A 15302-nucleotide genomic window follows, 5' to 3' on the forward strand; every position below is an offset into this window, starting at 1 on the left:
AAAAGGTCAGATCCAGGATATAATAATTTACATTTCAGTGCTTTATGTTTTATCAGCATCTGGAAAGGTACTGGTTTTGCAGCAGCAAATCCAAACCAGGCACGTGATGCTTGGTGGAGATGCAGCAATACCTGGACGCAGGGAGTCATGGTTCATCTCCATTGCTTTTATTTTCCATAGTAACTGTTCCTGCGGGTTGCTGGATACGAGAGCTGGCTGCCAGCAGCAAAGATGAAACGGCTCGCCTCGTTCTCCGAGATGCTCTTGCCGCTTCAGAAAGACACATTGCTAATTACTTGTTGTTGGAAATGGGCTGGATTAGGAGGGAGAAAATATTGCTGCGGGAGGAGCTCATTAAAAGGAGATGCTGGGACAGGAGCAGGCTGTGGCTGTGCTGGTAGCCAGGAGTTCAACCCCCCAACACAAATGGTCAAAGGTCCTCCTGCCTGTACTGCTGCCAGAGTGTGAGCTGGTGGATATTTCAGGATTTCACCTGACCTGAAGGTGCTGATCAGAGGCAGATAAAAAGTAGGAAGGGTTGTCCTGCACCAGCTGCTCAGCCCTGGTCTGTGTGGTCAAAGCATCCTTCACCTTCCAGAACTGAAGGGGCTGAAGGGACCTCCTTTCCCCTGCATGGTGTGCCCTTCAGCAGTGGCTTTGGGAAGCCTGGCTTGGAGTCTTAGTGGGCAGGCAGTGTGAGGGAGGTGGTGATGGAGGGTTTGACCATGTGCTGTTCCTGTCAGAGAGGCACCGAGCAGAAGAGGGTGTCATCTCACCCTGGATGTCCATCACTACCTGGACAAGGTGATGTCCAACGTCACTGTAGGGAGCAGAGAACAATGGGGTGGGTTTTGGAGCCTGGACAAGAGATGTGGCAGTTGGTGTTGGTTGCTCACAAGGCAGGATGTGGTGTCTGGTACTGGACTGGAGCCTTTCTGTGTCTCACTGCCTCACTGTGTCTCTTCAGTTTGGTTTTACCATCATCCCATGCAGACGAGTAAATCTGGGCTGCTGAGGTACTTCTTGGTTCATGTCCCACATGTCTCAGAGCAGAAGGGACAAGTCACAGCAGTATTTAAAATTTATTTGTTGTAAACTCCCGAGGGAGAACAAACACAAGAGGGATGATGGAAGTCCTGTCCCAAAACACTTTGGAAGGTGGCTGCTTTGGTACGTGAAGAATTTGCACCACAGCTGCCTTTTTTAGGAAGCATCTCTTGTTCCTAGAAAAACCTGGGATAGTAAATCGCATGTGGCAAGACAAAGGCTTTCAGGGATCTGTCAGGACAGCTCTGTAGTTACTCACAGCCTGTCTTTCCAGCAGCTGGCCTGTGATGGCATATCTGAGGGATAAATCTTCTACAGAGAAAAGCTGCTCTGCATTCCTCCTGCCTTGCTTTGGAGTCATGGAGGAATAGAGGATTGGCCTGGGATTTTTTCAGTGTTTAACTGGAGGATAAGTAAGGAAGAGACATGGATTTTCCAATTAAATGCCTTAAGGGAGTAATTTAAGCTCATATCTAAACAGCTGAGCCCAGGTTGTTGGAAAGATGAGCGGTCACTTGCCCTGCATTGGAATTTGGTGGTGGTTAGAACTTTTGAAAATTGAAATAATAATGTAGTATTAATTGTGAAAAAGCCTGATGCATGAAGTAGTTCTGTCTGAACCATTATTTTAGTATTCTTTCCCAGTCACCTTGTGTGTTAGCATAAAGTGTTAGCTCCTGGCAGTATAGTTGTGAGGTAAACCTGTTTCCAGCATTCACTGATTGGGTGTGTGTGTGAGTGTGGAGTTCCTTTTGGAACTCCTTGTGGAGTTCCTTTAAAGGCCACAACCTTCAAAGAAAATTGTCATAGGTGCAAAAGCATTTTAGGCTTTCAGCATCCATCCAAGGGAAGAAAAGAGCTGGCAAAAGCAATCCCTTTCTTTAGTTTCCTTTGCTGATGATCAACCATGTTGGACCCTGGGCAGGAGCAAGATTTGCAGTTGTTGTCCAGATGGCAGGTCCTAATGTTGGTTTGTCTTGCTGAATTGGAGCAAGAGCTGTCTTGTACTTGGGTCACACCAACCCCCTGCAGCTCCAGACTGGGACAGAGGGATTGGGAAACTGGGAAAGGCCCTGTGGGTGCTGGTGGCAGTGGCTGGACACAAGCCCAGGTGTGCCCAGGGGGGCAAGAGGCCAATGGCCCGGGGCTGTCCCAGCCGTGGTGTGGCAGCAGGGCCAGGGCAGTGCCCTCCCTGTGCTGGCACTGCTGAGGCACCTCCAGTGCTGGGGCAGTTCTGGGCCCTCAGACAGGAGAGACATTGAGGGGCTGGAGCGTGTGCAGGGAAGGGAACGGAGCTGGGGAAGGGTCTGGAGCAGCAGGAGCGTCTGAGGGAGCTGGGGGGGCTCATCCTGGAGAAAAGGAGGCTCAGGGAGGACCTTCTGGCTCTGCAACTCCCTGACAGGAGGGGGGAGCCAGGGGGCAGTCAGGCTCTGCTGCCATGGAACAAGGGGCAGGATGAGAGGAAACAGCTTCAAGCTGTACCAGGGCAGGTTTAGATGGGATATTAGGGAAAGTTTCTTGACCAACAGTGTGGTCAGGCATTGGAAGGGGCTGCCCAGGGCAGTGTTAGAGTCCCCATCCCTGGGGGGATTTAAAAGCCATGTGGATGTGACACTTGGAAACACAGGTTAGTGGTGGCCTTGGCAGTGTTGGGGAATGATTGGACTCAATGGTCTTGGAGGGCTTTTCCAGACTAAACATTTCTGTGATTCTATGAGAATGCCCCAAATGAGTTACTTCTCCGTTGCTGCTCTTCACGTATCAGACTCACCACTTGTTTCCACAAGTCCAACAAGCCCAGAGCAACCTTTGGGAGAAAGGGGATGGACTTAAAATGTCATAAAAAAATGCTTGTTCTTATTATTTGCTGATTAAGGGTAAAACTGTATAGTTGCCATAAAAACTGTACAATCCTCCTAGAGCAAGAACCCCATTTAGATCACTCTTAATGACAGCTATTAATAATAATTATGCATTACAGTAATACTGATAATTGCTAAGTTATAATAAGCAGTTTGCACATCTATTGACTTTTTCTGCTGATGATTCCTCCTTTAATGGTCATAATAATGAGCACAGCATGGGCCCCGTAGAATCATGGGATCCTAGAATGGTTTGAGTTGGAAAGGACCTTCAAGGTCATCTAGTTCTAACCCTCTGCCATGGGCAGGGACACCTTCTGCTAGATCAGGTTGCTCCAAGCCTCATCAAATGGAAATTTGATGGTGATTAATTATCATTAAGGAATGTATCTGGGAATCCTTAGTGCTAAGCCAACACGGATCCAAGGGGTCACCACTCCATGAAGAGCTCTCAAGAACGTTTCTTTGATCGATGTGGGAAGTTACCAACTGCCTTGGTGCTCAAATGTGGGTTTGGGTTTTTCTTTCAAAAGCTCTTTTTTTGTACATGTTTTGAGGGTGAGGCAAGATGGGAAAGCTGCTTTTGGGCACAGAGGTTTCCTGGCTCATGGTACCAGAAGAACAGGAGACCATACAGTTCTCATGTCAGGAAACTGGGGTGGAGAGGGTTGATCTTTTAAATGGGAGAGAAGGTTTAGTGTTAATGGGGAGAGTAAACCTTTGCAGGTGGACTTGAATTGGTCTGGATCTTGGTGGATGCTTCCCTTCCCAAGGTACCTCCTGCCAAGGAGGAAGGGCTTCCAAAGGTGTTCCTTTGAAAGGGCCAGGCAACTTCAAAGAGGAATCATCCTGTAGGACCCAGAAAATGGGCCTCTGTAAATCTTTGATCGTCTTGGTTGGGTTTTCTCAAATGGGTTTTACAGACACGCATCTCACACTTGGTAGATTTAGGTAGAGCCCAGAATTCAGTGGGTAACACCTGAAAAAGCTTCCAGAGGATGGTGGCCAAAACAGGGCTCGTCTGAGCTCTGGGACATCCCTGGGCAGGCTGGTGGCATTGGAGAGGGCAGCTGCAGGCAAACTGGTGAAAATCTAAATCTGAAATGGGTGAGAAATGGGTTGGCTGACAGTGCATATTGGCAGTGGCACCGGCACATCGGGATGTCAGTCTCTGTGTCATAACAGGATTAACAACAACTTGGTGCAGACCAAACACGTAAAAATGATTACAGACTGTGATTGTGTTTTTTTCTTACTCTAAGGGTTAGATGACAACCACCTCACTGTCCATACCTGGACACCTGCACCAAGGATCTTTGTGTACAGTGATGATCCTGTCTCAGGTTTAGGTGGTAACTCATGACCTTTAGACATAGGGGAGTTTTCTTCCTGATAAGTGATGGTTTTCTTTAGAGAGATGTGATGGTATTGCAAGACGACTTGGTCTCAGAGTTTCCTACTAGAGATCCATAAATATCTCAAATATGTGGTTTGTGCTGTTTTGTTGCACCTGGTGACTTCTGACAAACCCACTCCCTTTCAGTTCACCATCTCTGCTGTTGCTAATCACAAAATGTTGGTTGGACACAGCAGTGAGCACCCCAAAAGTGGAGGCATGCGTTAGCCCTTGCTCTACTTTGTGCTTTAGCATGGGTGTTCAAGGGGGAGCATCCCCAGGGCTGGATTTCCTTCAGTGCCACCTTAAAAAAAAAATTAAAATAAGCAAAACAACTTCAGGCTTTGTAATGTGTGGCCCCAGGAGGTGCAGGGATAACCTTTGACCCTGCTTGCACCATCCCAAGTGTTGCCATGATGCCACCTGTCCTCTACCTCATGTGGTCATTTCTCATGCCATCACTCATGGGAGCCTCCTATCCTCCCAACTCTTTCTTTAGCACTTTCTATTTCATAATTTGTTCCTTCCATTTGGTAATTGGCACTAATTAGCAAAAAGGGTAGAAGTATGCCCTTCTCCAGGGCTCCACACTCTCTGGGGCTCCTCCTTTTTTATTTCTTGACTTATTTCTTTTTTCTGTCTCCTTTTTAATGCGCCATATGATTTTTGTTCAGGAGCTAATGTGTGATATTGATCTACATAATGAGCCTTTTTGACAGTCTGGGCACATTTGGGAATAATTCCTTGAGAAGAAGAAATCCTTAGGCCAGAACTGCTCGTTCTTGGCAGTTTCCAAATGAAGCCACAATTGTTCAGAAGTGACAGATGAGAAAATAGTTCAGGAGCTGGAAATTACATGAGCTGGGAGCAGATTTACTTTTTTTCCCCCTTCCCTTCCGGATGGCATGTGGCTCACTCTGAATTTGCTTAGTAATATTATACTTGTCTCAAAGCAGACTGTAAATACCAGCTCCTGGTGAAGAAGAGGGTGAAGGATGAAGTCGCTGTGTCCTGGGGAGCTCTGTGTCTTCTCCCTCCCCGCTGCAGGGAAGGAGGTACATGAGTCTTACCACAAGACATTCATCCAAAGCTTAGTTCTTTCCAGACATAGAATCACAGAACATCCTGAGTTGGAAAGGACCAACAGGGATCATCCAGTCCAGCTCCTGGCCCTGCACAGGACAACTCCAACAATCCCACCCTGTGTCTGAGAGCATTGTCCAAACACTCCTTGAGCTGTGTCAGCCTTGGTGCTGTGCCCACTGCTCTGGGGAGCCTGTTCAGTGCCCAACCACCCTCTGGGGGAAGAACCTTTTCCTGAGATCCAACCTAACCCTGCCCTGACACAACTTCAGGTCATTCCCTTGAGTCCTTTCACTGGTTGCAGAGAGCAGAGATCAGCAACATGCCCGGCACAGGTCTGGGAGCTGGTGGTTTCTTTTCTTTCCTGTGTGATTGGCACTGAGCCCTGGAGAAATAGGGAGAGGACATGAGCATCGTAAAGGCCCTATGCCTTCTGTAGAGCCACTCTCCTGCAGTGAGAGGTTTTAAAAATAAATTCTGTTGTGCTCTCTGCTTCACCTCCCTGCTGGACCATTTACAGTCACACCACCGAGTCAGCATAATTTACTGCCACAGTCCTAGAGAAGCTTTTCAGTTATCATCTTCTTCCTACCCCTCGTCCATCATTCCCGGCTTCTCACCCTTATCCAGGATATTAAATGTGGACTTATTAAATTAAGCATTTTAGTTTTGGTTTTCTTTTGTGCACGTATCTGGAGGTTTTCAGCAGTGTGTTTTTTTAAGGAGAAGGGCAGGAAATACGTTAGTCGCCCTCAAATGTAGGAATATTACAGAAACGGAACTTTTTTTTTTTTTTTTTGCACACCTGGAAGCTCTAAATGCGACTACCTAGGATTATGATAAATGCAGATGTACAGCAAAAAGAAAATATCCTTTCCTGTGGTAACCGACAGGCTTTGGCTGCTGGTTTTGTGTTTTTTGGTTTTTTTTTTACTTTTCTTGTAATTACTGGGAAATATTCTCCTTACCCTCTTTTTTATTTCGCTTTTTCCAGGCCCGCTCCGTTCTTGGCGTGTCCCCTGAAGGGATGGAGAACTCGTCGGTGGCGTCGGCCTCCTCGGAGGCAGGGAGCAGCCGCTCCCAGGAGATCGAGGAGCTGGAGCGTTTCATCGACAGCTACGTCCTGGAGTACCAGGTCCAGGGGCTGCTGACGGACAAAACGGAGGGGGATGGCGAGAGCGAGAAGACACAGTCCCACGTCTCACAGGTGGGAGGAGGGGCTGTGGGGCTTGTGGCTTGGCGTGGGGATGTGTGTCGAGGCTGAAGGAGCTTTTCCGGGTTTTGTACGTGAAGGAGAATGGGATGGAACGCCGGATGCGGGGCAGCTTGCTTGTTTGGTGGTATTTATGGAGATATATAGATACAGATACAAATATAGATATAGATGTGTATGTAGATAGATAGATACATATAGATATATGTATATATATACACACATTTATATACACACATATATGTGCGTGTATATATATAAAAATACACATATGTGTGTGTGTCTGTATGTCTGTATATGTATAGTTACTTACATATATGTATATATGAGGTCTCCATCCAGTTGGTAGTGGTCTCCTGATGCTGGGTTTTGGGTTTTCAAGATCTTAGTGGTCTCCTGATACTGGGTTTTGGGTTTTCTGGATCTCAAAGGTGTGTCCCTGGAAGTGTCCAAGGCAGGCTTGGAGCAACCTGGTCTAGTGGAAGGTGTCCCTGCCCAAGGCAGAGGGGGTGGAATGATGGCCTTTAGTGTCCCTTCCAACCCAAACCATTCCATGATTCCATATGAAGGATCCCATCTTTCTCTGATATCAGCAGCATTTCTCTGATTGATCTGGGCTGTGCTCAACTGGAGCTGAGGGTCTGACCCACAGCTCTGGACCTGGTTTGTGTTATCTCAGTGTAAATAAACTGCCAATCAAAGGAACCTTTTCAAGAATAGATTTTGCTGAAGAAGTCTTTTACAATTTGAGGATTGAAGCTGCTGAAAGTGTGAGAAAATAAATTTAAGACTCTAGTGATCCAAAGTACTTCATAGTGCATTTTTTTTAACCCAAGGCTGGAAAATGTCTGTGTTTGAAGTGACACTTTGGAGGGGCTTCATGTCCAACAGGCAAGTGCTGCTTATTAGCATGTCAAGATTGGAAAAAGTTGTGAATTAGAACTAATTTAATAGACAAAGTTTCACAACCTCTTCCAGCCTGTCCACAGCTCTGCCAATAGGCCTGGGCTCCCTCTGCATCTTGAGGATGTGTACAATTTTTGCATTAAGATCCTTGATTGCAACAACCAAATCCATCTTCCATTTGTGGAAATGGGATTTTAGCTTTCCTTCCTGGCCTGCACTGAAAAAAAAGGAGGTGCTGGGCTTCTGATGTAAGTTCTGAGAGTGTTCTCTTTCAAGATGGTTAGGTTTTACTTTAAAAGAAAAATTCATAATAATGAAAGAACTGAACGTGGAACCTCTTAATTAAACCACTTTTAGAGGCACCTCAAATGAAGCAGCTAAATGTGGTTGTACCCCAGACCATTGGTGTAGAAGTTTAATTAAGATTTGTATGTGAAGCTTCATCAAAATGTGATATTTCATATTTTGGGGGCTGTATATCGGACAGAAAGTGAGGATGGGCTTTTACATAAGTCAGCTGCATTCATCAAGCCATGTCTCAATGGATACGTTAAGGAAGAATTATCTCTTGTCTCTCAAAGATTTTCATTTTTACTACCTTGTATCCCAAATTTGTATAGGAAATAATCAGGAATTTTTATTCCCGATTTTCTCTTCCTGATCACTACTTAGCAAAGCAAGGAATAAACACACACATATCCTGCAGCTGGCTGGAGTAATCCTAGTGGAAGCTATCCTGATAGAAGGTGGCATGTTCCCTCTTAATGAGAGCTAGAGGAAGAAGGATGGGTTTAGGGGAAAGGCACTGGACTGAGACCAAGAAATTTGGTTTTAACTGCAAGGATCTGCCAGCAACTAAATCTTTAACGTTGGGCAAGTTACTTAATCTCTCTGTCGTTTGTTTCCTTATGGCTGCAATAATGTTTTCCCTGCCTGAGAGAGGATAAATCCACTCACCCGTGTGTGTGAGCTGCTCGGATGGTACCACATCCATGGACAACTGCTCTCTGTGCTGGGGGAGGGAAGGGGAGGCACACTGTGCAGTGCTTCATCCTTCACACCACTCCCAGGGGAGCTGAACCCGTCACCAGTTTAGAGAATCACAAAGTGTGGATGTCTTCAATCTCGCTCCCACTAGGGAAAAGAGGAGAGTCAGAGAGAAAATGCAGTTTTATTTTGGTTGTGGACATAATAATGAGTGAGCTGTGCCTCGAGAGAGGCACTCAAAATTATTAAAGGAGATAGGCACAGGTCTAGGAGGAGGCTCTCAAGAGTGATGGCATCATGAGCCTCTCCAGTTGGGTCATCAGAGGTGTCAGGAGACTGATGGGCAGCTCTTTAACAAGGGGAGACTGAGGTCCCTCCACCTCTGATCTAAAACAGGCTCTTTGATAAGGGCAGGAATCGTGGGCAGTTCTAGTGGTGACTTATTTTGTGGCCTCATCCATACCTGTCAAGGAGCTCTCAGGTAGTTGCTGTTCGTGTGGAATTGACTTCCATTTTCTTGGAGTGTTGCCCTTGGTGATGGTGCCAAATGCTGAATGTCTTATGGAGCAGACACGTGGTTCCAAGAAGGACCTCAGAAATGGGGCTGGTCAGTCTCAATTTTGTTGGGGTAGTGACAAAATATCTTCAGGATTAAGCAGCATCTCTCATGTTTGTCCAGTGAGAGTTTCTCTTTTTTTTAATTTTTTTCCCCCACTGTGATGCTGCCCTTCATTTCTTTTGAGGGGAAAAAGGAAACCAAAACCTAACAAATGATCCCAAATTCAATTATTCTGTTGGATGCACCTTACTGTCAAACCTTGGGGGAAGCTGGCCTAAGCAGCTCGTGATCCTCTGTGGCCACATATGGCAATGGCCAAACTTACTGCTTCGAGCCTCATTTTCTGTTTTGTTTAAAATAAAAACACAGGGTTTTGACAGCTCAGGGCTCATGTCTGTCCCTGAAGCAAACAGAGTTAGGAAAAGCAGAAATTTCCCAACTTCCCATGGAAAAGAGCGATTAAGTCAAGCCTCCCTGGTGTGTACCACCTGAGATTCCAAACACTGTCTGAGTCTGCAAGGAAGCGTCTGGGATGGGTTTTATTGCAAAGCATCATTTCAGGTGCTTCCCTACGATTTTTCCTGTATCTTCCCTCTATTTGCTGGTGCCGGGTGGAGCGTTTCCAAGCCAAAGCCTTTGGGATCATCCTCAAAAAGGAGGGGGTGCCACAGGCGTACAGTGATGCCCGTGGCTGCACGGTGTTTTCTGTGCACTCTGGACTGACACAGCAGTTTTCCCCAGCCTGGCTATTATTTTACACAATCCCCTTTTTTATCCCTTTTGCAGTGGACGGCGGATTGTAGCGAGCAGCTCGATGGCAGCTGTTCCCCATCCCGAGGGAAGGGCTCGTCATCTCACGAACACAACCAGGTAGGGCTTGTGTTTAGTTCTTTCCTCCCCAGACCTTTGCTTTTATTCCTGCACTGCCTCGTCGTGCAGCACGGAGCCTGCCTGTGCTGCCAGCTTTCCCTCTCCCATGGAAGGAGAGATGTGTCCCTCTGCTTGGCATCCGAAAGCTCATTCCTGCCAAAACCATGGGAGGTGGGCGACATCCTGATGTGTGGATGGACGCTTTGACCAGGAGCTTATTGCTCTGCAGTAAAGAGGAAAAAATAGAGAGTCCCCCATTTATTCCTGAAGAGCTTCTTGTTACCACCTGTGTGAGGGACAGATTTGGAACATCAGAGCTGACTTGAAATTATGAGATGTAGCTGGAAGGAGGGATCTCTGTGTAGCTGGGTGTCTTGGTTATGTGCTGCAGCACAAGGATGGTGTTACAGGGAAGAGGATTAAATAGCTGAGAGGATGAACTGGGAGAAGAAGCAGAACTGCATGTGCTGAGAGGCTGTGTTGGGCGTGCAGTAACAGAAGCCAGGCACGAGTCGGTTTTTGGTGGTTGTATGTGGTGTAAACACCAGTGAAGAATATTTGCCAGGCACTGCTGGAGGTGACTGTCCCTCCTCTATGTGAAGCACCCATGTGGGAAAGGGTTGGGAGGGGTAGAGGCATGGGTTTGACCACTGTCACCTGGCTGAGGAGCTGCAGTGTCACCATGAGACCATCAGCTCTGTGAGAGCAGCATTTGCCCAAGGAGAAATGAGACCCAGGTACCTCAGGAAGGGCAAAACAGCATTTCCAGTTGCCCTGGTTGATGGATGTCCCACCTGGAGAAGGGGCTTCAAGCTGGTAGGTTTTGTGTTCTTGCCCTGCTTGGTGTCCTCCAGATTCATCCCCATAGGTGGGATCCGTGAGAAGGAACCTGGGAGCCCCTTGCAGGGTGTACAGGAGGCTGTGCCTGTCTGAGCAGTGTGTGTCACAACTCTCATTTTGGGCACAGTTTCTTCACACATTGAGCCATGCTGGAACTCCTTAGATTTGGGATGGGGGCTTATGCATTCCCTCCATGCCACAGGCCTGGATGCAGGGATGCTGGGAGCATCTATACCAACACCTGCACCCAACAAAGACAAGATCTTGTGTAGGAAGGTTGTACTGAATGGAGACACTGCTTCAGGTGAGCCTCTGAAGATGCTAGATGGAACTGTGGATTTAATTTGCTATAGCTTTGGTCTGCTCCAAAATATTCAGCAGCAGAACCTCATCCAGGCTCCCTCCCAGCGTTGCAGGCAGATGCTTGATACTCAGCTGGGAGGTTGACCTTGTCCATCGAGCCTCCTTGGGTGGCTTGGGGTGTTGGCAGGACCACGTGCTTTCCCTGGGGAAGTATCCAATCCTGGTTCTTCACCCATGGGTTCTGTTGGTGTGGGTACCACAGGAGGATGCAGGAGTTGTGCACGAGTGATACTTCTCTGGCATCTTCCATCTGCCTAGTGCTATGGGCTCTTTTGTTTCAACTTACGTGGTTTTGGGGGCGTTTTCTTGCTGGATTTTTTTTTTCCTGGGAATTAAACCTATTTGATCTGCACCAACACGGAGCTTCTTTTCCACACACAAATACCATTTGCTGATGCCGAAGCTGTTTACCCGGTGTTTGGGCTGTCTCCCAGCCTGCAGCAGAGCTAGTAATTATCTCTCTCCATGTTTGGCTTCCTTTAACTGTGAGTAACAAATTTTCCTTGGCACCATAGAGGAGCTGGAAGCTATTGTTCTTCTGTCCAGCATTTCTCTTGCTGCTACTGATATACGAGTGAAATGCTGCTGGTGAGGACCAGGTGCAGTTTATTACCATTTCTGGCTGTTGAGTTTTTGCTAGTAGCTTTCAACATTAAAAAAAAAAAAATCAATCATTAATAAGGTGTTTGTCTTGAATGAAAATTATCAGTCACTCTTCAAACCTCCTAAGGAAGAAGCTGACTAATTATTTCCCAATGGATGTAGGGGGTGGGGTTTTTTTGTTACAGTTTTTTATGGATTTCGAGGAGTTTGGACAGAAAATTGAATTCCTAATTTTCCTATTGTGTTTCCCGCTGATATTTCTGCATTGCTGGTCTTAGTTGAAAAATACTTGGATGTGAGATTTCTACTGGCTTCAGCTACTGTGGAAATGTGGGTTGTGTGTCAGTGACCGTGATATGCCTCACGTGGTTCTAACCTGGCCATCAGAAAGGGCATTTGTATGGAAATCTAGGTTAGTCCTGGAAATATATTCAGCATCTGGTTCATTTTCTGTGAAGGCAGAGTAGTCCAGGGCTGCATTTTTAAAAGTAATTGGCTTCCTAAAGGTTATAGGGGAGCCTAGAGAGAAGCAGAGCCTGAAAATCCCCCTATACATCCCTAAGTACTCGATAATTTTGAAATTCTCATCTGTAGGATCCAGCAAGTTTAAGACAAATAAAAGGAAGATTTATTTTTTTTTTAGTGTCTATAGTTATGTTCTGCATTTGTATAGATATTTATATTTAGAATGTCTGTATATAAGCATCTACTGGTTGTTGTATAAATGTGGGGCTGAGAGTGATTTCTGAATAATAGGGATTAAAATTAGATATCTTGGTGCAGCTTGAAGTCCAGGATATTCCTAAATTGCTGGTTTTCTGATGTCATTGGGTATCTCTGGGAAAGAGCATCCCAGACTTGTCCTGCTCTTGCACTACTTGGTGAGACATCTGTTAGCAGCTGTGGGAGACTATATGGATGTCAGTTCCAGTAGTCTGGCAACTAAACAGTGGCTTAAAAATGGAGAAAATCCCCCCTTTTACTCTGGTCTTTCCAGTCCTCTGGGCGGGTGGCTGTGAGAAGATGGTCTGCTCATGGGGGAATGTCCTGAGATTTATTTTGTGGACTCCCGGTGTGCTGAGAACATCCTGGTCTCACAATTATGTTCAGCTCATCTGTAACCCCCGCTGTGTTTGAGTGATACTCCCCACCAGCTCTGCTGGGTCTCACTCTGTGTGAGCCTCTAGGGTGGAGACCACTCCATCAAGCTACTTCAGATGTTATCTGAGCACCTTATTCCCTCTACAAATGAGGAAAGTTTAGGTAATGGAACCATTTTAAATCCTTTTATGTTTGGATTTTTTTTTCCCCCCCAGAAAGACCCAGTGGGAAGATTTTATATAATACTTTATTTGCATTCCCCTTGTGAGGCTGTGGCAAGTAGGAAGCTCTTTGATATATTTCTGAGAGCAATTCATTAAGTAAAAGACTTCTGGTATGGTATGTATTTCAGGAGCCAGCAGAGCTCTTGGTACATGAAAGGCCTGGCAGCAGCTCCATCCCAGGCTCCCCTTGTGTAAAGGTCATTAAGAAAAAACAGGGCAACTCCGCAGGTTTGTCCCATTTCTCCAGGCGGTGGGAGAGGGAGAGCTGCAAATCCTCCTTCCTGGCCAAGTCCATCCCTTCCATGTCCCACCAAGGGCAGTGGGGACTCAGTGCATGATTTGGGACCTCAGAGGCTTCTTCAGTTGATGGTCATGTTACCAGTCCACTGTGGAGCAGAGGAGCAGGCAGGGTGTGTGGATCACATCCGGATTATCCTACACCTTGCTCGTAGCACACTTCTTCTGTCCTCTCTGAGGAGCTGGTGGTGGAGGAGATGACTTGGTTTGCCATTTAATAGGAATATTGAACCAGTAGAAACAGAAGCACTCTGGTGGCAGGATGAGGTTGTGGGTTTACAATCTTGGGCCTTGATTGAAGGTGATTAGCTGGCTGGAATCATGAGTATCCCAAGGGCTGCTCTATCATAAGATTTCTGACAAGGGCCTGGAGTAACAGGATGAGGGGGTTTGGCTTCACACTGAGAGAGGGAGGAGTTAGGTTGGATATTAGGAAGAAATTCTTGGCTGTGAGGGTGGTGAGGCCCTGGCACAGGTTGCCCAGAGAAGCTGTGGCTGCCCCATCCCTGGAAGTGTCCAAGGCCAGGTTGGACGAGGCTTGAAGCAACCTGGGACAGTGGGAGGTGTCCCTGCCCGTGGAAGGGATTGCAATGAGATATCTTGAAGGTCCTGTCTCTCCATGCCCTAGGCATGTAGTCATGGCTACATGAAAAAGCTGCTATGTTGCCAAAGCAAAGGCAATAGTAGGTGTGGGGGGGATGTGTGAAGATTGTCTCTTGGGAAACAGCAGTTTTCAAGGCACAGTAGAACTTAGTTTTATGGAGAGTGGAAAAACCAAATTATCCGTGCAGATTTCTCTTGCAATTCCAGAGAATTTTTTTTTTTTTTAGCAGGCATTAGTGCTGCTTGACTTCCTGGATTCAAACACCAGGAAATCCTCCCTGATGGATGCTGCAGAGGCAGGTGGCAAGGAATCATGGTCTTGGACAGGTGCCACCTCACTAGGTCCAGAGTTGGACTGAGGCTCTTGTGACGAGATCTGCTGTCACATGAACTTCTGAAATCAGCAGGGAAGTTGTCTTGCTGGCTTAAATCCACTGACATCAGCAGGCAGCGTGTAATGCCCCGAATCCTTGGCTAACCAGACAAGCTCTGGAAAGTGAGTGGGCTGGCAGGACCTCTGTGAACCAAGATGTAATTCATTTCCCCCTGCTGGTAGACAGCCTGTGTCTGACTTGAGTTACCCATCCTTGGGTCTAGATCTGAAACAAAAATCAAGAGGGATGATCCCGGGGGCAGTTTGGGGTTTTCCATCTCATTGACATGTTCGTATCATAGCCCAGAGCCAGTCTGTACAATGAATTTGCTTGAGGTTGGCCACCACACTGAAGGCCTGTTGGGACAGGTGGGTGCTGGCAGATGCTGCAGTTGCTGTTGAGTTGTTTCCAAAAAGAAAAAGGGAAAACAAAAGACATACACTGGCTTTGTCAGACAATACATGTTGGTGTATACCTGCCTGATGGAGGAAGAAATTAAAGCCCTGAGTGGGGTGACCTGCTCATGATTAAAGAGCAGCTCTGAGAAAACCAGTTGCTTAATGGTTTTCTGCCTGTAATTGCTGGGTGATGTTCCCTCCCTGTACTGAATGGAGCCCTGCTCAATTACAGTTGAAGAGGACTCCTGAGAAAGAAATCAAGTCCTTTAGCTAATGTGTAGGTTTGACTTTCTCTGGGAATTTTGTTTGGGATGCACCTCATGAAGCAGCACCACCCCACAGGCAACTGACACATGCTTGGGTGTATGAAGGTCTGGGAAAGAAAAGCATCACTACTTTGCTGCCTGATTTAGCAGAAGTGTTGCTGCTTTCCAGGGATGGAGGAAGGTGTCTTCTAGGCCTGGTGTCACTAGTAACTCACTTGGGAGGACATGTCGTTTTCCACTTGTGTAGGATGGACAGGGTGATACCTGTCTGCCTGCTGAAGGGAGAGCTTCCCACACACTACTTTTGTGA

General features: G+C 46.7%; 1 protein-coding gene across 2 annotated transcripts in view; it reads left to right on the top strand.

Annotated features, from left to right (window-relative positions):
- Positions 1-15302, top strand: part of CTIF (cap binding complex dependent translation initiation factor) — a 147383-nt gene that overhangs the window by 22084 nt on the left and 109997 nt on the right. For both annotated transcript variants that reach the window (XM_027656075.1, XM_027656076.1), the window contains exons 2-3: positions 6383-6595; positions 9840-9923. In XM_027656075.1, the coding sequence (XP_027511876.1) occupies positions 6416-6595; positions 9840-9923 (264 nt within the window). In that variant the 5' untranslated portion in view covers positions 6383-6415. The remainder of the gene's footprint in view (positions 1-6382; positions 6596-9839; positions 9924-15302) is intronic.

The sequence above is a fragment of the Corapipo altera genome, unplaced genomic scaffold (genome assembly GCF_003945725.1).
Source record: "Corapipo altera isolate COAL_440 unplaced genomic scaffold, ASM394572v1 61553, whole genome shotgun sequence".
NCBI classification, from domain to species: Eukaryota; Metazoa; Chordata; class Aves; order Passeriformes; family Pipridae; genus Corapipo; species Corapipo altera.